Here is a 21194-nt window from a genome sequence, read left to right on the forward strand (position 1 = left end):
CAGATACCCATTTGTCACTTGTTGAGCCTTTAGAAGTGTTGGTCCCTATTGATTTTAAAAGCTCGTGGTAATACCTGGGTTTATTCAAGAAACTGAATATACAGACTGACCAGTCAAAGCTTGGTCATGAACAGCAGGTAACTTTTAATTGGTGTGGATATTAGGTATCTACTTTTATTTCTTTTGTGTCAAGACTCTTAGAATCATAGGCAGAGTCAAGAATTGCCATTTTATGGGAGATGTTGAGCAGATATCATTCCTGTGCAGTGATGTTAATACAGCAGAAAGTGGGAATCAAAAGAATTTGTGCTAGTGTTGATGGGAGCGAATGCTCAGCACTGTTCCTAGAGGAGAACTGGGGAGGGCACGTGGCTTTCCTGCAGCATTTTCTGTGGATAATAGGAATTGTAGTTGATAGAAAAAAAGGAGAGAGCTTTTGCTAATCCTGTTATCTTGTTTTTTCTTTTCCTTTTCTTGGGTAAGCAGAGCCTTAAACAGTCAGCACGCCTAATAAAATCCCTCAGCCTGTCTGTGTCTAAGTGCTGGTCTCTGCAGACCTAGTTGAATGCTGTTGCTATGTTTTCAAATGAGCTCACTTACTCTGTTTGCAGACTGTCACCTTCCCTCTGCCTTTCTGTTCTTCAGATGTCATTTTTTTTCCCCATCTTTTCCCTATCAGATTTAAATTGTTGATGTGGACTTCAGGAATTAAATTCATGACAATTACATTATTGTTAGCAAAGACTCCCTTCCTTAAGAAGGAACTCTTCACAAGTTAGCTAATGATGTTTTTATTAGCATATATTTTAGTTCATGATGCCCTAAGTAGCTTCTAATTACAGTGCTTTGTCTGAATACTTTGGGTGGCTGCCAGCTTTCCATTTTGCTAGCTGAGGAATACTACAGCAAATAGTTAGGGAGCCTGAGGGCTGTGTTTCTAGGGCAGGAAAATTTCTCTCTGTCCTTTTCAGATTTTCTGGGTCTGTTTTTGTTTTTGCTTTTTTTTTTTTTTAACTGCTCAGTTTCCAGGCACGGACTGGCAAACATATCTGTAGCAATTCATAACCCTCTCTTTTGTGAGTGACAGTAGTTTCTCTGGTGATTTGAGGGCAGTGTCACAAGGTAAGATATGTGCATGCTCCTTGATAGGAGAGCTGCTTTACCTCATTTTTCCTGAGCTGGACGTTGGAGTTAAATTGAGGTTGTGGATTTCTGCCCTTTAAAGAAAAGGGGAGGCAGGGTACCTTTCTGTTGGGACCACAAAATCGTGAGAAATTGGTTCAGCTCTGACATCCTGCTGAATCCTAAGAGGTCTTCTTTCCAGAAACAAAACCCTGGAGCTCAGTGTGTTGCTGGAGCTGGCCATGCTGTGTGGGCACGATCTCAGATGGGGACAGGTCAGCAGTTGTTAGCACCATGTGCCTTACCAACCCAACACCAACCTTCTGGATGTTTCCACTGAAACCAAACTATTCTGAGAGGAGGTTACAGCATGTGTCAGTGGTTTCAGTTACCTCTGTAGCAAAGGCATCACCTGAATTTTATTCTACAGCTTTATACTGAGATGGTACTCTGCAGTGTGGAGATGATTATCCATCCCCTTGGTAAGCAACTGCCAGAGTGCTGCAAAGTTCAAAAGGTGATTTGGCAGTGCATGTGTGTAAGAGCACAAATGGCATTAAAACGAGTGAACAAATATATTAATTTTATCTTTCTTAAGATGAACATAAAGCAAGGTTAAGTTGGTGCATGCAGATGTATTTCTTAAGCTTCAACAATCTTGCATGTGTAGTCTGAGCACAAGCCATGGTTTCGGTGTGGTATCTTTGCATGTTGTGCTTAATGACTGTAAACTTCTGAAGAGCTCAGCACAGCTCATTTCTGTGAAGTGCTGTGGTTTTTTTTTTTTTTGTTTGTTTGTTTGTTTGTTTTGCTTTCTTGAAATATCTTCAAAAAAATTATCCTAAAATGTTGGCGTTTTTCCCTCTTCACTTTTGGAGTTCTTAGATATCTGAGAAAATGCTCCTTCTTTTACTAAATCTTCATCAGTTTAACTAGCAAGAAGACCAGGAGCTCAGGGGCAGACATATCTTAAGTGACTTACTGAGCTTGCAGATCCTGAGATTTCTTGTATATCCTTACACGGGTAGCATCTGACTGATGTATTTTTTTTCCCTTTTTCTAGCCTTTGTGAAACGATGTGAGAAAACCTGTACGTTTTTAAGCTTTCTTCTCAGTCTTGAATCATGGCAGCAAAACCTACTCAAGGTTATAAAATGCCAAGTCATATCTGATAGTGGCATTCATGCATAACATTTTTCCAGTCGCTCTTTGCCAGCTGAGAATGTCAGGAATTTTTTATCCCTCCCTTTGCTGCTGCTTGTACAAGAAGCTTATGTTTCAGGATAATCTGTTTGACACTTATGGTTCATTGCCTTTGCTTCTCTCCATACCTGGGATTTTCTGTTTCTTGGCAGATACTGCCTTGAAGATGATTTTAAAAAAAAAAAAAAAAAAAAAAAGGTATTTATAGGCATTTAATGCCCATAGATGTGTGCTGTTAATGGTGCACAGACTGCTGCAATGGGCATTGAGAGCAGCCAGGGAAATGGGGTCTTGGCCACTCAGCTGCATGTATGTAATTGGAATCAAAGAGGAGCTTCTCAAAAATGGGAATGAAATCTAGTCGAATGATTGTAGCAGTTTTGTGCAGATACCTACCTGCAGATGCTTGAGAGGAGCATGTGGGAAATACAGTCTAAATTCAGCCCTTAATGTGAGGCATGCAGTACCTGTAGAGCACTGGTTCTGCTTGTGCTGTATGTCCTTACCCTTATGGCTACGCAGAAGGGCAAAATTGTAATCCTTTTACAGCAAGAGCAAGTGATGCTCTTTACAGACCAGCATGCAATCCAGAGGAGAGGCTGAGCATTTTCTGTTTTTGTCTTTTTTTATTTGTGGAGTTTGGAGGAGACAGCCTGGTGTGGCAGTGAGCCAGCGCTGGGATGTAGCGCTCCTGGATGATGCAAAGAGCTGCAGATGTGAATTATTGCTCTTTGGTGTTCCTGGCAGACTGAGTGAAGCCAAGCTGTCTTCAGCAGATTTGTCAGCCTTGTTATAAATAGTCAGGAACAGTAGTGTTTTTTTTTTTTTTTTTTTTTTTTTTTTAATTTTTTCCCCCTATATATACATTTGGCCTCTTTTTTTCTTTCTAAACCACCATTACACAAGACATGGTTAAGAGACTTTCACTGCCAGAGCTTGGGTGTGATTTATGTTATGCTCCCTTTGTAATTTTTCTTCTCAGTATTCCAATATAGATACTTTGTGGGTTTTTCTTCTTCCCCATTCTGTGCAGTTAGCACAGCGGAAATGTAAAAAGCATTTCCTAAAACCAAATATATCCTTCTCCACAGTGAGATACACAGGAAATACAAAGCAGAAGGGCTTTCATGGAAAAAGTCGCTGAGCTTTTAACTAGGTGATGAATTCCTTAATACCTTCTTGCTTCCATTTTCTGCCCTTTGCAAGTACTTCAGTGAGATGGCTGGATCTGGAGTTGCAATATCTCCCCAAACTCTTGGAGCTTGGTTATGCAGAACTTGCATTTGCATCGCTTAAGGCTGAATTCATGGTGCAGGGCTGCTAATCTCTAGTCAGATTCTGAGAGAAAAAGGGGACCTGATTTTAGAGGAGATTTCATAACACACGCTTAGCCTCATAGCTTCTTCCTTACGGAGGGAAGGTGGTGAACCACAAGTGCAAAGGGAGTGCATTGGTAGAGAACAGTGTGAATGCAAAGGTGCTCTGATACCAGCTGAGCTTCTCGTTAATATTTCTGTGACTCGCTCTAAGGGGAGGAGTCATAAAGACTGTCCAAAACTACTCAAGTTATGAATTTTGTTCTTTGGTATGTATATGGTAAAATAGGTTCCTTGCTTATATTTTGAATGGCCCGTTTATCCTGGTTACAGCTGTTGAATTGGAACATGCCCCTACAATATGACTTTTATATTGGCAGCATCAGTGACCTCACCCTCGCAAGTTGTTACTGAACCCTACAAGAGTTTCTCAAGCTACTGTGTGACAGATCGGTATTTCCTGTGTGCTACCTTGACACTCTGGTGCAAATTGGCAACTTTTTTGTGGTTGCTAAGTGAGAGGTACAGGACTTCTAAATTTCCCTGTTGGGTGAGCTACTAAGGATGGTTTGGTCATCGTAGAGACAGGAGGTATTCCCCGTGCCCAGAAGGGATGCTGGCATTCGATCTTGCCTTCTTTGCATACCTCGTCTTTGGACCAAAAGAGCCTGGTTTAAAGGACTGGCAAAGCAAAATACTGCTCAGAATTGATCTTTCAGATAAAGGGAAGTGTTGATGCTTGAATTCTTGAATTTTAGTCATTCGTAGGTATTCAGAGTTAGAGTAGTTGCAGCCCTCAGCTTTCAGATAGCTCTTCTTGAGAAGCAGAGTTGTTCTCGTTCCAAATCCTGAACTGCTCCTTTTTCTCTTAATTTTCTTGGGACTTTCTGGATACAGAAATATCGAGCTATAAAATCAAGGTTATAGACATTGTAATTTTCTAATACGAAAGCTGATCTCATGAGATTTAATTTTGTGGGCTGCTTTTTTTGCGTGACACTTGTTTTGGGGCTTCTGTCCCACATTTGGTCCTTGGCAGGTAAGAAATGTGCACATTAGTATTTTGTATCTCTTTAATTAATTTTGTGTGACTTTTTTTTTTTTTTTTCTTCAGGTAATTAGGCCAGAAAAATGTTCAAGACGACTTTGCTTTTGGGCAGTGAAACTAAAAAAAGAAAGGGTGTCAGGGAAGCATTCAATGAACCTAGTTTTTGCTTCTTATTTTTACTGCTTTGTTTGTAACCTTTGAAAATCCATGCTGATAAAACACGTTTGTTAAGAGAACTTCATGTTAGTTGATCAAAATGATCCCCAGTTACAAATTTTTCAGTGCCTGTTGATTTATTCAGTGCTGCAAATATAATTTTTCTTCTTTTATTGAGAGCACAGTGATTCGTTATGACTGGGACACAATATATCATGATGCTTATTATTAGACTGTATGAAAGTAATCACAAAGAGGATATAATTTTTGTTGTATTTGATAGGTAATCTGTGCTGTAATAACTGATGCTAGCTGTTTCTAGTGTACCTTGTTGTTTTTTTCCTCACAGACTTCAAGAATTTGCATTAAGGTGCATTGAAATACCATTTTTGGTCACTTTTTCCAATGTAAAATCTGAGATACTGAGCGTGAAGTTTATCCAAATAGGAATATGAGCTTTTATTCTGAATGAAATCAATAATAACATTTAAAACAAAAACCAAAACTGTCCAAGTATGGGTGATGTATTTTCTCTTCTTAAAATACCTCATAGATAGATTCTTACCATAAAATAATGAAAGAGGAAATAACTATCCTGCTGGCTGAGTAAGTAAATAGATGTTCTGAACTGTAGGGCAGGGAAGTCACACCTTCTTTACCAGTAGCTCTACTGAACCTCAGGGCCTTTCATAGGCAATTGCCTTTCTGAACTCTCATGCTGTTGTCTTGCCCACCCTCTTTGCAAGCTTGTAAGGAGCTGGAATATTTGAACAGATTACTTTGTCTTAAACAGCAGAGGAACTGCATTCCTTCTGTGTGCTGCACCTCTGCGTGCCAGTTTCTGTTTCTTGACATAAGGAAGGGCTCAGCTGACTTAATCTGGTCTTGCTGCCACTGGAATGCAACACAATGTTAAGTGATTAATTAATCTCCCAAAACGTTTTGAAAGAGGCTTTTCTTGTTTTTTCTTTTTACCTTCCTGTTATATTAGGGACATGGCTTAGTGGGCATGGTGGTGGTGGGTCAGTGGTTGGACTAAATGATTTTAGTGGTCTTTTCCAAACTTCATATGATTCTGTGATTATAGGAGGAAAAGAAGAATGAGTCTGATTGTGGAAATAGATTGTACCTACGGAGAGCACAAAGCAGATTTGCAAGCATAGAACTGAGTGTGACCTAAACCAGTGTCAATCTGTCTTCTAGTGCTCCTGTCCTTCCTCCTTTTTTTCTGCCACAATTTTCTGCCACTTTTTTGTGTCAGGCTGGGGTTTACCTAATGCACAACAAACCGGTTTAGGAACCCAACTTAATCCTACCAAAAAATTGCTAGGTTGCATCCTGGTTCCATTTAAAATGCACTTGTCCAGAATCTAGTGAAAGATGCCTGCTTTTCTGCATGTTTTGTAAATTTCTAGGGCTAACACTGGTAATATTCTTCAGTGAAATAGTTATTATGAGAAGTGTTCTTGTCACCTGTTCAGAAGAAAAATGGGCTGAAATTCCCAAGGAGTGGTGCAGCTTCGCAATGTGTACCTTCTGGGCCAGTGCTGGAGGAATCTGAAGCACGGGATCTTAACTGCGCAGCTCCTGCGAACTGTGATTACTGCTGTCTGAGAGCCCTTTGTGAATACCTTGTCGCCTAGATTAAAAACACATCCATGTGTGTTGGAAATATGTAATGTGACATTTTTTCTCCCCCAGAAGTTTACAGCTGGGATCTATGTGCGGTGCAACATGAGATTTAACTCCCACAGTTAAGCTCCCTACTTTTCAGGGAACTTCAGTACGATACACTGGAGATTTCTGTAGTGATTTGGAGGTATAAAAATTCTGGAAAGCACCTACTGCATTAAGTTTGTAAGGAGTGATTACTGTGAATCTAAAAGCCCAGCAGAGGGGCATCTACCCAACTCCCTCAAGATCTTGGCTGATCCCTTTCCTTTAGACCTGGCTTCTTAATGGATTCCTCTCTTCTTTTCTCAGCCCCCTTTCCTGCTCTTTTCTCATATTAATGAATGATTCCACCTGTATTGCTCCCCAATGCATTTCAGCCCTTGGCCATCTGTCACGCTCTCTGTTCTCATGTCCTTTCTCTTGGTAAGGGAAGGCACTGACCTTGGGCTGGGAGTGTGGTCTGTGAACAGCTTACACGCTGACAAATGGCCTGGTCTCAGATTCTTACAAATAACTTGCTTCTTCTGTTGTGTGTGAAACAGCATGAAACATGGCACTTGTGTTCCTTGGCTATGTAGGTCTAAGTGCTCAGCCTGGAGCTACAGTTTTCAGAGGTTTGTGGCAGATGGATCTGTGCAAAGGCACTGGAAGACATACCTTGCCCTAATAACACAGCTGATGTAGGAGCTGGCCTCAGTCACTGGCTGCAGTTTTGTATGCAGCTGCTATGGATCCCTTTCTTTACACACAGAAGTCTTCAATGTAGTTCTGTAAGCCTAAATGTGTTTTCTGAGACGGCTTATTTTTGCTTTACTTAAGAATAGCTTTAGGTAAATCAGCAGTAAAACTTCTTGACTTCCTTTCTCTGTGTAATTATGAGCTGGAATTCTATATCATGTGCTTAGTCATGGTCAATTATGAAAATTACAGTGTTCATTGGCAAGCTGTTGATACAGTGATATTTATTGGTTTTTTTTTTTTTTTTTTTTTTTTAAGAATGTTTGATTTGGAAAAAAAAAAAGCTGAGGAGTAACATCAGCTTGAAATGGCAAGAACCCATGTTTTTCACACTGCTATGGGATAACTAAGTGTGGCTGGTCATTTATCTGATTTTTGCAGCATTATTGTAAACCTCAACCCCAAGCTGAATTCAGCCTGTTAAAAACGGAGAGCAAAACATTGGGCCTTGCCAGTGTATGGGGTATGTGTGCTGTCAGGTGAGGCCTGCAAAAGTAGGGGATCTCTGTGTCAAAGCTTCTCCTCAGTCTGTGCACTGTAATGGAAAAGATGCATAGAGCCTATAGTGCTGTTCACATAAATCCAGCAGGATGAAGAGCATCAGGAGACAAAGGAGGACTGACTCATAAATTCAGTGGGATTTAAGGAAAATTAGAGACTGGCAACCGCTACAGAGGACTGCAGTGGGTGAAAGTCTGTAGTCCAGCTATTACGAGTCTTTGTGGTTTGACAAAGTGTGATAATTCTGATTTATTCATGGTGTTTTATTCTCTTTTTTTTTTTTGGGGGGGGTATGTTTTAACAGTTTCATTCCTTGGCTCCAATGTACTACAGAGGCTCAGCAGCAGCTGTGATAGTTTATGATATCACTAAACAGGTAAGATTTCTGACACAGTTTTTGCTTATGATAACTTCTCTACTTGGGCAGCTCAAGTTTGGGATGAAACTCACAACTTGAGAAGTAGTTACGTGTTAATGCCTGCAGAGTTTATATGCTTCTGCAGTTTGTGCAGATCTGGACGGAGGTGTCTGCCTGCCTAAAGAAATAAACATCAACTTCTGCTGTGATATTTAGACTTTGTCCAGATGAAAGTTTGGAGGCTGCATGTTGGAGAAGTTTTATTTCCCTGTCTGCTTAGACAGGGAGATACCCTGTGATATTATTCTATCCCATCATCTGTGGCTGAGAATGGTAGCTATTGTAGCACAGTGGCACTTTTCCGCTTTGCTAATTTGCCAAGAAAAGATGAAAACTGAATTAAGCTTGATTGACACTTACTTGTAACTCATGTCTGATGGTTGATCTTGCAGTGTGTTAATAAGGATAGAGCTTAGTTTTATCAGCCTTTTTCCAAACATATGTGGAATAGCTACAAACTAAAGAGGGGAAAAATAGAAGTGCGAAGGGGATCTGTATTTCACTTCTTGATGCTAGGTATTTCAGAGTACAACAGGTGTTTTTTCCCAAATGACTGATGGTTCTCTCCCTGCAGAGATGTTGATACAGCCCTCGCTGGTTTAGAGAGAATTTATATGTGCACATCTACTAGAGGGAAATGGATTTTAATATACCTAGAATCTCTGTTTGAATTTCAGTAATAATTTTAACCATGCATTAAAAATCAATATTTCTAGGAACAAAAGTGATTGTAATGCTATTAGTTCATTTGAGTGCTGAAATAGGAAAACGTGCTAGTAAGAGGTAGGTGGAATCAGAAAGTGAATTTTGTACTTGGAGGAGGAAAAAAAAAACCCAAAACCAGCTAAATTGTCACCTGTCTCTTAGGATTGCTAATGAGTAAATTGGGGTTTACCAGGTCATGGATTTGGAAGTGTAGAGGTGTGGGTGGGTGAAGGGCACAAAAGGGTTTCTGAAAGCTTGAAGGGCACAAAAGGGTTTCTGAAAGCTTTCCTGGACAGTACTGAAAACATGTGATTGAGACAAGCCAAGGCAGAAGTTGAAATGAGACAAAGGAAGCTTACCATAAAAATGGAGGAAATCAGATGATAAGCTTAAAAGAAGAGCTGTGGCAGTTTCTTCATCAAAGAGTAATTAAGAAAAACATTCAGTACTGTGTGGGGGGGTGGAAGGGAGGAAAAGAACAAATTCAAGCAAGTATTAATTTGGGGCAATCTTATGACCTGAAGTTTGAAAAGCAGGCTATCTAGATCCAGTAGTCATCTTTTGGGCGTTATGATCTATGAAATTATTATTGCATTAATACTGCCAAAGCTGTATTCGTCTGAATTGAAAAAGAAATTAGTAAATACATCAATGGCAACTAGGCTTTTATCATTTCTTTGACTTAGGATTCATTTCATACTTTGAAGAAATGGGTGAAAGAGCTAAAAGAACATGGTCCAGAAAACATTGTAATGGCCATCGCTGGAAATAAATGTGATCTTTCTGATATCAGGTAATGCATCCATATTTTTTTTTGCTCTTGCTTTGATTGTGGTCATCTTGATTGCAGTTTCTTCCTTCAGGTAACTGGCTTGCTTTGTTGTATGGTAGTGTATCATCTTGGTCAACTGTATCAAGTCCTTTCTTGAAAACACCAGTGTTCCTACTAATGTGCAGCTTCACCAGAAGCAGCTCAACTTGAATTATGCACTTTTAATTCCTTTTTTTACTGTCCTTCTTCTGTATTTGTGGAATATACAGCCTCTAGCTGCTGAATCATTGAAGTGAAAAAATACCAAGGATAATAAGTTTGGAGGTCATCACAAATGGCATTAATTGCAAATGCATCCACAGCCACCCAGTCCCTCCCTTTTGGTAGCAATTGCCATGGCAGTAAGCTTTAAAATACGTTCCCCTCCAAACAGGACAATGTGGAAACATGAAGAAAAACTTGCATTGCAGAAATGTTGTGACTCCTGTTTTTCTTTATATAATTATTGTTTTTTTTTTTTTTTTTTTTTCCCCACAAAGTTTTTTTTCAACTGATCACCTTATTTGTGGCCTGTTTGGCCACTACAGCTCTTCCATGTGCTAAATGTCTTGGTGCTTGCAGGGTGCTCATTGTCCTCAATGGACTAACATTTCTTATTCATTTTGTTGATTCTCCCTGCCATAATTATGAAAAAATTTGAGTATTTTTTTCATTTGTTATTTCCTCTGTATCACCTGTCTTTTTCTCTTTCAACAGTTCATCCAGTGATGCCCATTTAAAAAGATTTTTGATGGACAGTTAGAGAGCAGAGTATCATATTGTACATATTCAGAGTTTCTTCCAGAACTCTGATGTCTGCAGTACATGCAGCTGTATCTGTTCTCTGGCTGCTTTATCTTAAAAGTGACTTCAACAAAAATGTTTATAGGCAAAATGTGTCACCGATTTATCACGTTGTATTTCTGCTCATTGGAGATATGTCTTTGGGCACAGAATTTAAAAATGATTGTAGCACACAAAAACTGCTGTTTGCATGCGTTTTTGACATCTTTATTTGGCTTTGTGGAACTTCTGGCAGATGTTTTGTTGGGAATTAAAGAAACAGCTGCTTTATGAACAAATATAAATAGAACAAAAGAGGAGTGGCTGACCGGGTTCCAGCTCATTTTTTTCTGCCATCTCTATGACTGTGGGAGAAAGTATAAGGAGGGATGAATGGGAACAATAAGAAATGATTCTTTTCCTTTGGCAGAAGGCTGGCACTGTTTCTCATAATTATTGACCATGTTACTCTCCTCATTTAAAGCCTAAAAACTGCGTGTGATCTGCCAGATGGATTTAGGTCATTCAGGAGTCATGCTGCTTTTCTCAGTGTTGTTAATAGGTTATCAGCAGTTCTTGGCATGCTACTAAAGTAAATTTCCTCCCCCTCACACTGAAGGATTTGCTATTGCTCAACAAACAATTTTATTAGTATAAATGTCTATCTTTGTTGTAATTACTGTTAAGTATTGTACTGTTCAATATTTGGTATGCTTTTAAGTAATAGTAATCTTCCTTCTGATGGGTCGTGGAAAAAGTTTCAAAGATGAGAGCTGAGAACTGAATGAAATGTTGCAAGAGTTGAAAATATCTTTTGAGCATTACAGAAATCAGTAGTTGTAATGATAATGTGATAGTATTTACTTCTATGAAAGTATGGTGCACCTTCCTAACAAATCATGCTCACGGGAAACTTCTGGGTCCTTCTGGGAATTCAGCTGAATATCCTGCTTTGGTCTTCACTCTGCCCGTCTGGAGTATGTTTTTAATTCCGTAGCTATTTAGGATATCTCAATGAGAATTGAATCAACAGTACGTGATGGAGAGAGCATCAAGTAAAATAATTGAGATCTTTTGTGCATTTTTTATGGGTGAAGTAGAATCTCAGCCTTATTGACATCCAGGCTGTGATAACTCCGCTTGTTGTATGCAGCAGTTCCATCGTGGTAGCACGTTTACTGCCCATGTCCTTGGAAGTTTATAGACTTTAGAAATGTTATCATAGAGTCATAGAAATACCAAGGTCAGAAAAGACCTTGAGATCACCTAGTCCAACCATCCACCAGTCACCAATAGCTCTCACTAAACCATGTCCCTCAACAAAATGTCCAAACGTTCCTTGAACACCTCCAGGGTTCCACCACCTCCCTGGGCAGCCCATTCCAGTGCCTGACCATTCTTTTGGGAAAGCAGTATTTCCTAACATTCTGAAGATGTTAGGAACTACTGACAAGGCTGACAAGCCTTGAAGAAAGGGCTAACAAGTTTTGAGGCACTTCCTTGCTGCTGTTTTAATTTTTCCTGGAATTCTTAAGTTTGTTTTCTCATCCAAATTACAAGATTGCTGTATGACAGGGGAAATTTGCACTAAGAGTCTCTGGATTAATACACTGCTGTGGTGTGGTGAAGGTGTTGAAGCAAACTCTGCATATGCAGCAGGCAACAGTAAAGCTACACAAAGCACACATCATTTGATGTATGGAACAACTGGAAGAAAAATAATACTGGCAGCCTGGTGTTTCAGCATGCATTCGTGTGTCAGCATATACTTTTTGAGCAGTTGCTCAAAGATTGGAAGAGCAGTGGTTGCAGACAATAAAGGACGCAGTAAGAATCAGCTTTGCCAGCTGGCTCAAGCAGATACAGCGTCAGTATGGAGTTTGCTGTGTGTGTGAAGCAGAGATATTTTGTGTGTTGTAAACTGCATTTACCAACTCTTCGCATATGAAGTGGTGGCTGCAAAATAAGGACATCTCACTGGTGATTTGAGAATGATGCCACTTCTGTGACATGGCACAGATTGGTTTCTTTCCCATCAGCGTGCTGTATTCTTAAGTAGTTCTTGACAATGCATCTGAAATCAATGGCTTTCATATTTCTTTCAGAATCCGTATTACTTTCTTACGCATTTCAGCACTTAGACCTATGATGCTAATACTGTTTCCTTTCATAGCTGTCACTGTTTTCTTTCACAGCAGCCATACAATATATTGTCTGAGTGCTTGGCGAGGACAGTGCTGCTTGCTGCTTGGGTCATCAGAGTTGCGGGTCTTTCTCTAGTGTTCAGTACTTATCAAGGTCAAGTTTAAAGGATAAACAAGTGTGATTGCTATTCAAGTTAACCCACTTTTTTTTTCAGGCATGAATTCAGCAGTAGGTCAGCAAATCTGCAAGTCAGTCATCGGTGGAATTCTGGTGTTTTAAGTTGGATTAACTGACAAAACAAGAACAAGATGACACTTCCTTGGCAGGGAAAAAGAACATTGTAATGCTTTTCTGACTAGGGCGTGTTTTGAGATTTCAGTGCTTCACTACAGGAACCTTCAAACTTATTTAATGTATGGATAGTAGTGGACTGACAGCATTCAGCTGTAACACTTTTTAAGTGTGTTTCTGTAAGGAAATGGTAGGCAGGTAGGCAGGCATCTGTGACAACCTGAGATGTGAATCATAATCATGTCAAATATGTTTGAGAAATTAAAAAGAGCATGAAAGTGAAGCTATTTTGGAAGATGATGGGGAAATAACTGTGCCCGGAGATATTTGATGCACTTTTAATCCATACTACTGATGTGATAATCTTGTTTGTAAGAACTCACTGCTATGAGTCCTTGAAAGGAATTGAGTACATGATCAAAATGGTTAATTAACGAAAATTTGAACAAGGAGCTGATTACCTTCCTAAGATTACTACATGACACGCTCAGGAAAAAAACAACCAGGGCTCTTTGATACAAATTATTTTGTAAAGTCCGTAAAGCCCTTTCATACCTTGGATCTAGCTATCTTGATTTATTTAGTTGCTACCAATGTGGGCCAAGGTGAAAGCAGAAACCACTGTTTATTGACATGTTTTATTCATTCTGGGGTAAACATTTGAGCAAATACAACTTGGAAACTAATTGTTTTTTTTTCTTAATTTTTTTTTTGATAAATTTCTTTTTTTTTTTTTTTTTTTTTTTTAGAGAGGTACCTATGAAGGATGCCAAAGAATATGCAGAATCTATAGGTGCAATTGTTGTTGAAACCAGTGCAAAGAATGCTGTTAACATTGAAGAACTCTTTCAAGGAATAAGTAAGTAAATTAACATGCAAAGGAGATGTAAATATTAATTTATTTGTAGTAGTAACTGTTTAGAGGGCTTCTGAAAATAGTCGTCTGTTTTGGTTCTGAAAGGTTATTTACCATGGACATCAAGAAGTGCACTGGGCCAGTAGTGTGACTGCTGTTTATACAGATGTAAACAAAGAGTAACTTTGAGTATTTTAGAGCAAAATATAGTACATGTAGTAGATACAGGGTAAGCCTCTTCCTTTTTAAGTCTGTGTCTAAATCCTGAACTGGGGTCATATCTTCTGTTTCAGACCAAGTCTGCTGTAGAGAAGATACTGTTGATCTCACCATCATGTTGATAAAAGCTTAAGCGTTAAAATATGTGCCTGGAAGGCGACGATAAGTAGAAAGTAGTCATTGCAGTGGAATCCATTTTAAAATGGTATTTTTCTCTCCAGATCTTTTAAACAAGATGAGACTGACGTTTCTCACAAGGATCAGAAAAATGTCTTGTTAAGTTGTTCTAGGTATTCAACTTTTGATCTCTGGATGGAACTGGGGGAGAATCACAGGACCTTGTGGGTTGGAAGGGACCTTGGAAGACCTTCAGTCCATTGTCTTGCTCAGAACAGGCCTGCTAATGAATTCAGTACCAGATTGCTAGGATCTTTTCTCAGCTGGGCCCAAGAATAGAGGTTCCAAAGCCTCTCCAGGCAGCTGAGTACTTCAATAGTCTTCCAGTAGCATGCCACCTTCTCCCTTCTCAATACATATCAAGTCAGAACCTTCCCTGGTTCAAGTCATGGCTGCTGCCACACCAGTCTGTCAACATTTTTCTTGTATCATGGTGCTCCAAACAGAATGTGTTACTTAACAGGCATTACACCATCTAGAAGGAGTTAACTGCTTGACGTGATCTATTGACTGTTGTTGGTATGGCTTGGGATGCTATTGGCCATTTTTGCTGCTAGGGTGCAGTGCTGGCTTGTGTTCAGCATACTGCCTGCCTTCAGGTCGTTTTTGGAAGAACATTACCCTGGGCAGCCAGTCCCTAACCTGCCTTTCAGCCAGGGGCTCTTCCTCCCCACTTGCAGGACTTGGTATTTGTCATTTCTGGGTAACATAAGACTACTCCTGTTAGCCCACTCCTCCCTCCAGCCTAACACCTTCTGAACAGCAGCCCTGCCCTTAGGTGTATTGACTGCACTTCTGAGCTTGGTATCATTTGCAGTCTTGAAGTGCATGCATATTTTTTCCCCTTCAGGCTGCTAGTAGAATGTTATACTAGATACCTGAATTACTCCACTTGAAACTGGCTTACAGGTAGATAGATACTGTTAAACAGCAACCTTCAAATCTGATGACTTTTCATGCAGTTAGTCTGCCTGACTGGGCTGTAACATCCCAACCTGGGTGTATCAGCATGCTGTAGGATAAAATGTTGACAGACCTACTGTAGTCAAGATAGATGACATCTAATGCTCCCCTCAGTCATAATCAGCTTGCATTATCTACTGTGTTTTGCCAGAGACACAGCCTGCTCGAGTATTGCTTTACTTGTGTGGGTTGTATTTGAAACAGTTAATGGAAACTGATATTCCTAGAGTACGCTACCTTTGTCTTACCTCCTTCTAAAAAGTATGAATGTGTAACATGGCTATCTGGAGGAAGCAGTTCTTCCTTGAGATAGTCTACTCGATTGCCTGTGTCTGATGGTTGTGAATGTTCTAGTGGAGTAACTCATCCTTGCCACATAATTAGCTAATTAGTTTCTGTCTTTGATAGGCAGCGCTGCATCTGGCAGTGTGTGCTGCCCCGAATAATGGATATATTAGATGAGGAAAATCAGCTAAATTGAATTTAGCATGAACTAGATAAGCAGGCAAGTGCATTTAATACCACAGGCAATTATTTCTATATATAGAAATATTAGGTCTCAGTGAATGTATTCATGACCTTATCAAGTGCTCAAAGGAGAGAAAAGAAGATTTAGTAGTATGTGTTTACAGAAATGCAGTGAAAAACATGTGAAAAGTACTGAACTAGTGAGAGAATGACTTACTATAATAAAGACTGGGAAAAGGGTATGGATAACTTTCTGACCTGTGAGCAGTCTGCAACTTCCAAAAAAAAATCTCACTTTGGCCCAAAAATTGCACATCAGAATTCATGTTTCCTGTGCATAAAGTCTCCTAGTGGATCTTCCACATCTCCATCCCTGCTGACAGTCTTATTCATGCCGTGTCATATAGGTTGTACTTTGGCTCTGTTTTCACATTACCTGGGAGCTTGTGCCTTTATCATTGTCTTTCTGAGGAAGGTCGAGGTGCAGCTCCCCAGCCTCTTGGCAAAGAGGCAGCAGTACTCACAGTGGCTTTTGTAGGTAGACTCTCTTTACGTATTGCTTGTTTTGCAGCCTAGATTTAAGAGGAGATTCCATTATGTGTGGAGTGCTCTTCCATTTAAAAAATCTTCTTGAAACAGTTGCAGAGAACGGACTACAGTTTAATGTTTTATCTAAAAAGTTACCTCCTGCTTGCTTCTGCTTTTATTTTCCAAGGATTTGGGGGGTTGGACTCGGTCTTAAGAGATCCCTTCCAACCCCTACAGTTCTGTGATTCCATGATGTTCTAATCATTTCTCCTTCCTGGAGTGGCTGACAACTGTCTCTTTTCTAGGGAAAATACTGTGAATGGGGCAAAATAGTATAACAGGTAAAAATTACATAATAGAATCATTAAGGTTGGAAAACACTGAACTGCATAACAGAGTGCAGCTTCAGGCTGTGTGTTGTACCTCTGTTTTCCAATGCAAGCCAGGCAACTTAACTTGACTCACATTTAGCAGCACCTTGGCTGGAGGCTTGCTGTGGTTGTAAAACGTCACCTGGCTGCTTATTTCTCTGTAAACAAGAAAAGAATGTCATTACTACAGCCATATCTGTATTTCCTGCTTGGACTGAATTTTTTCAAATATCTTTTTGAAAGGTTTTGAAATCAAAAAGGCTTGAGATACAGTGGATTTCTTTTCCATGCATTCCTGTAGTTCTGTTGGTTTTGTTACCTTTTTTTTTTTTTTTTTTAATAGGTGAGTGTCTATGCAAGCAATTAGTAGGTCTTTTTTTGTTCCCAGCCTTAGAAGAATTGTAGTCCCAGCAACTTCTGGGACCTTGTCACTGGCACAGACTCCAGCAATGGCAAAACTGCCAGGAATGCATTTTAAAGTATTGGTAAAGCTGTGAAAGTTCACTGAGTCATTCTAGGTCTGTGTTGTCCCTTCTGTTTATGGAGCTTTAATACTTTGACTGCTGATTGTGCCTGTGAAGGCAGCTTATGCATCTGGTTTTAAATGACTAAACAAGCTTCCCCGGGTGTACTGTAATTTAGTAGCAATCACGCCCTCATAATTCTCAGACACCCGCTCATTTAACAAATAAAATAAGCCTCAGTTACATTATTCAAGCCTTGTACACACCCAGCTGTTTCTCTTTGGTGTGTGCATATTGCCTATTATCTGAGCATGGAGCTGCCCCAGATAAGAAGCAGAGGATTGCACAAAGCCAACCCCCATATGTGGCAGAGCTGAGGCCGTGCCTCCTGGGTTAACAACCCTCTGCCTCCACAGGGCCAAAGGTAAGCAGGTACGGGGCAATAGGCTGCTGGAGGATGCCTACCAAATAAAATATGTTATGAACATGAGTTTAAACAGCAAATAAATGCTGAGTGCACATTGTTTCTTGAAGTCTGACAAATACTGAGGGCTGCTGCCCTACCAGAGGGAGGTTGAAGCATTTCTACATCTTCTGTGAAGTGCAAGAAAGGTGTTGAGGAATGATAATCAGGGTCACTCTGCAGAGAGCGGAAGACCTATTACAGCATTTGGCCTTACTGATGCTACTACAAGAGAATGAGGCCGGCTTGTGTTTAACAGTCTGTGTAAGGAAGCTCTCCCTAAACTAGGCTCACTAATTAGAGCGGGAGTTTCTGTCTCCAGATACAAGCTTTCATGTGGTAAATGCTCAGTTACAAATACATTAAGCTATTGACTTTCTGATGCCTTGCCAGCAGCAGGTAACTCAAATATTCATTTCCTAGAAGTACTGGGAGATTAAATCCTGGAAGTTTTTGTTTCGGTTTTCAGTTTATCCAGTTATCTATTCAACAAACTGCAGAGGAGTGTGTGAAATGTCTCTGTGGGACAGTGTGGATCCCCTCCAGCAGGCACTTGATGTTTGCCCTGAACTCAAATGGCTTCACCATGAGTGGGTTTGCAGGTGGACAATTTCAGAGCTTCGTGTGGCTTTTGTCCAGTTGTCTGCTGATTTGCAGAGGTCTGTGAGCTACTTTAGGGAGGTCTGTAACAGGCATCTTAAGCAGATCAAGTACACTGACACTACAAGGCAATTCGTGTACCACTTCTGGCCTGTGATTTGCTGTGAGCCCAACCTCATAACTGAATATTTTTGTTTGAAGTGGGGGGGTGTTAATGTTTTGAATAGGATGGAAAAGCATTGCCCTGACTTTCCTACATTTGAAATTGTAGCCTTTACGCTTTATGCTTGCTATTTTCAAGGATCATTTCTCATCTTGCTTTCCAATTTTTAATTAGTGAAGCAAAATTTTCTCACCTTTGGACTACTCTAAATTTGTGAGGTCATGGTTTCCCTCTAACAGTAGGAGAACTCTTCTACGTGAACCAGAACAGCTCAGTGTTAATTAGCTCATATCAAGATGGGAGCTCTGTGTAATCAAAGCCATTAGGCATTCTGTTATTTACTTGGATGCATTTAAAATCTGTTGTTTTTCTGTGTGTTTTGATTATGTGAGCAAAGTGTGACTGTATTGCTGTTCACCTGGCAAAAACTTCAATGTTGCAATTGTGTGCTTTTGCTTAGAGGATTTTTGCTGTTGGAAATGCCTGAAGTACTAAAATAATTGCAGTGTAACTGTTTAATTATGCAATATCCTTTTATCGTAAATGTGTTACCTTGCGTGAAAATTTAATACATGAAGTAAACAGCAGTCAGCTGTCAACTGGGGGAATTTGCTTCACTGGAGGTATGGAGAGGAAAAGGAAAAGAGACTGACTGCTGAGCCAAACTTTAAAACCCACTTTGGAGATATAAGGAAATTCTTAAGTACCTGTGAAACTGGTTTCAGAGGATGAAAGGGTTTGGGGAGATAAGGAGTGTGACTGTCCTAAGTCCCACAAGTGCACAAAAGGTCATACATGCAAATGCCCAGCATGTTGGGTAAGATGTGCCTGCTTCATCCTGTAATGCCTTCTCTGATGGCTGTGCTTCGTAATGTGGGTTACAGAAAGCAACATTTTGCAGTTCAAAATGATACACAAAATATGATACAGCTAGCATTTTTAGGAAGGGATTTTGGCCATTGCCTAACTGCTGTGCTGCTGCTTGATGCAGTCCATCTCTTCTCAGCAACATGTTTTCAGAAAGCTGTGGCTGTTGCTTTGTAGGCGAGCAAGATGGATTTCACATCCCAGTGAAAATTTCCCCTTCCTCTGTAAGCTGTATCCAATTTCCAGAAAGAGAATAGATGGGAGAAATGCACAGGAAGCCCTGGTTGGGAAAGATGATGTCTTGCCCTTTACCCTTAGCAGAATGGTAGTTTTATCAGGTAATAATACTGTGTTGCTTTTAGACTTGAAATTCATCACCTGCCTGTGCCAGGTAGGGCTGATGGCATCCACTTCCCTTTCTGCTGCACACACTAAATGACAGTCTGTTCAACACTTACAACTGGAGCATTGCGTTCAAAAAGGAACAAAGGGAGCAGATTTTGTTACTGTGATGATGTATCAGGCTTCCAGCTGCAACAGAGCAATCCCCGTCTGCCTCTCATCAGTTCTGTTTGCAGAGCTGTCACCCAGTCCCTCTCGTCTCTCTTGCTTCCTGCTCCAGTTTTCTTTTTCTCCCTTCCTATTTTGTTTACCTCTTGTCCCTGCCTCCCTCTCATTTCTCAATCCCTTTGCCTCTGGCTCTCTCCAAACCACAATTCCCAGAGTGCCAATTAAGCTCTTAGCTTTACAAATCTCAGATTTAATAGCAGGAGCTGGAACTCAGCCAGGCATCAAGAAGACCCTGACCTTCATTCTGGGCTGCTTCAAGTGTGCTGGAGAGTGGGAGATGTGATGGGTTTAATGCTTCCCACCTGTTAACCTGCAAGGTTCATTTCAGATGTTTCTTTGTTTTTGATGTTTCTGTAATCCTACCTTTGAGCAGTCTCTTGTGATGTTTGTTTTACACACCATTATATGCTTACTGGAATGAGCTCATGGAGGAGCCCAGCACCATGGCACAGATGCATAGAGGTGAACGTTTACAGTTTTGTTGCATAAAATAATATACGAAACATGCTCTAAACATTAGTGAAATCAATTCAGAATATATAATTAGATGATTAATGCAGGTGCAAAAATCTAACTTGAAATCAGCATCCACAGACTTTGCTCTATGGAAGTGTCAGCAATAGGAGCCATGTGGAGCTTTGTACCTTCTCTAACAGCATAATTTAATGAGATAACCTTAAATTTTGCATGTCACCAGTTCAGCTCTGGAGTTCTTGGATTAATGTATGCACATCAGTTTTTCCTCCATGTGGTGAACCATTTTGTCCGGAATCGTAAAGCACATTCTTAGTATTCTTTTGTCAGATGGCAAGGTGACTGTCTCTATCCTGCTCTGTAAAAATGTAGAAAATGTATTCTATTTGTAGTCTAGTTTAAGTTAAGCAACAGAACTCTTCTGTCTCCTGTGGAATTTTTGAGCCAACTCCATATTAACAGAGCAGTCTTTGATCAGAAGAGGAATTGTCTTCATCTACTTATTTTTTAAGCAGGAGAATTGTTGGGCTGTGCGTTGGGGCACTGCTGCTCCTACCTGATGTCAACTGCCTGAAAAAAATAACTATAGGTTATCTCATGTGTGAGTACCTTTTATTCCTCTGGAACAGAGGCCACGTATGACAGTGAAAAATACTTCTCAAATGAGTGTACACTTTCTCAAATTAATTCATTTTATGACCTCTTTTGGTTCTGACTCAGTGCCAGCTGGATTGCATTGATGTCAGCAATATAGATGCTATATTTGTCAATAGCTGAATTCCAAGTTAAGATGATCACAGTCCTTTTAGCAATAGAGATTGAGATGTTTCACAAGCACCAGACACAGGTGAAGGCTTAGCATTTCTCTGCTAATCCTTGGTGTGCTGCTGGTGCTTGAACCTTTCTCTGTTGCAACATGGTTATGAGACAGCTGTTACTACCTAGATCCATTGCTCTGTAGTGAGAGTTATGTGAGTTTTATGTTCCAGTAGAGTTACCCATTGGCTGCACATCAGATGGTACAAGATCACTCAGCAGGAATAAATCCTGTTACTAGGGTTAAAATGGTTTCATTCAATGACTTAAATCTGATGACAGGA

General features: G+C 40.1%; 1 protein-coding gene across 2 annotated transcripts in view; it reads left to right on the forward strand.

Annotated features, from left to right (window-relative positions):
* Positions 1-21194, forward strand: part of RAB31 (RAB31, member RAS oncogene family) — a 57927-nt gene that overhangs the window by 30013 nt on the left and 6720 nt on the right. For both annotated transcript variants that reach the window (XM_042808821.1, XM_042808820.1), the window contains exons 4-6: positions 8063-8134; positions 9568-9674; positions 13661-13770. In XM_042808821.1, the coding sequence (XP_042664755.1) occupies positions 8063-8134; positions 9568-9674; positions 13661-13770 (289 nt within the window). The remainder of the gene's footprint in view (positions 1-8062; positions 8135-9567; positions 9675-13660; positions 13771-21194) is intronic.

Source organism: Centrocercus urophasianus, unplaced genomic scaffold (assembly GCF_019232065.1).
Source record: "Centrocercus urophasianus isolate 14NV4802_14NV808 unplaced genomic scaffold, USGS_Curo_1.0 seq_11, whole genome shotgun sequence".
NCBI classification, from domain to species: Eukaryota; Metazoa; Chordata; class Aves; order Galliformes; family Phasianidae; genus Centrocercus; species Centrocercus urophasianus.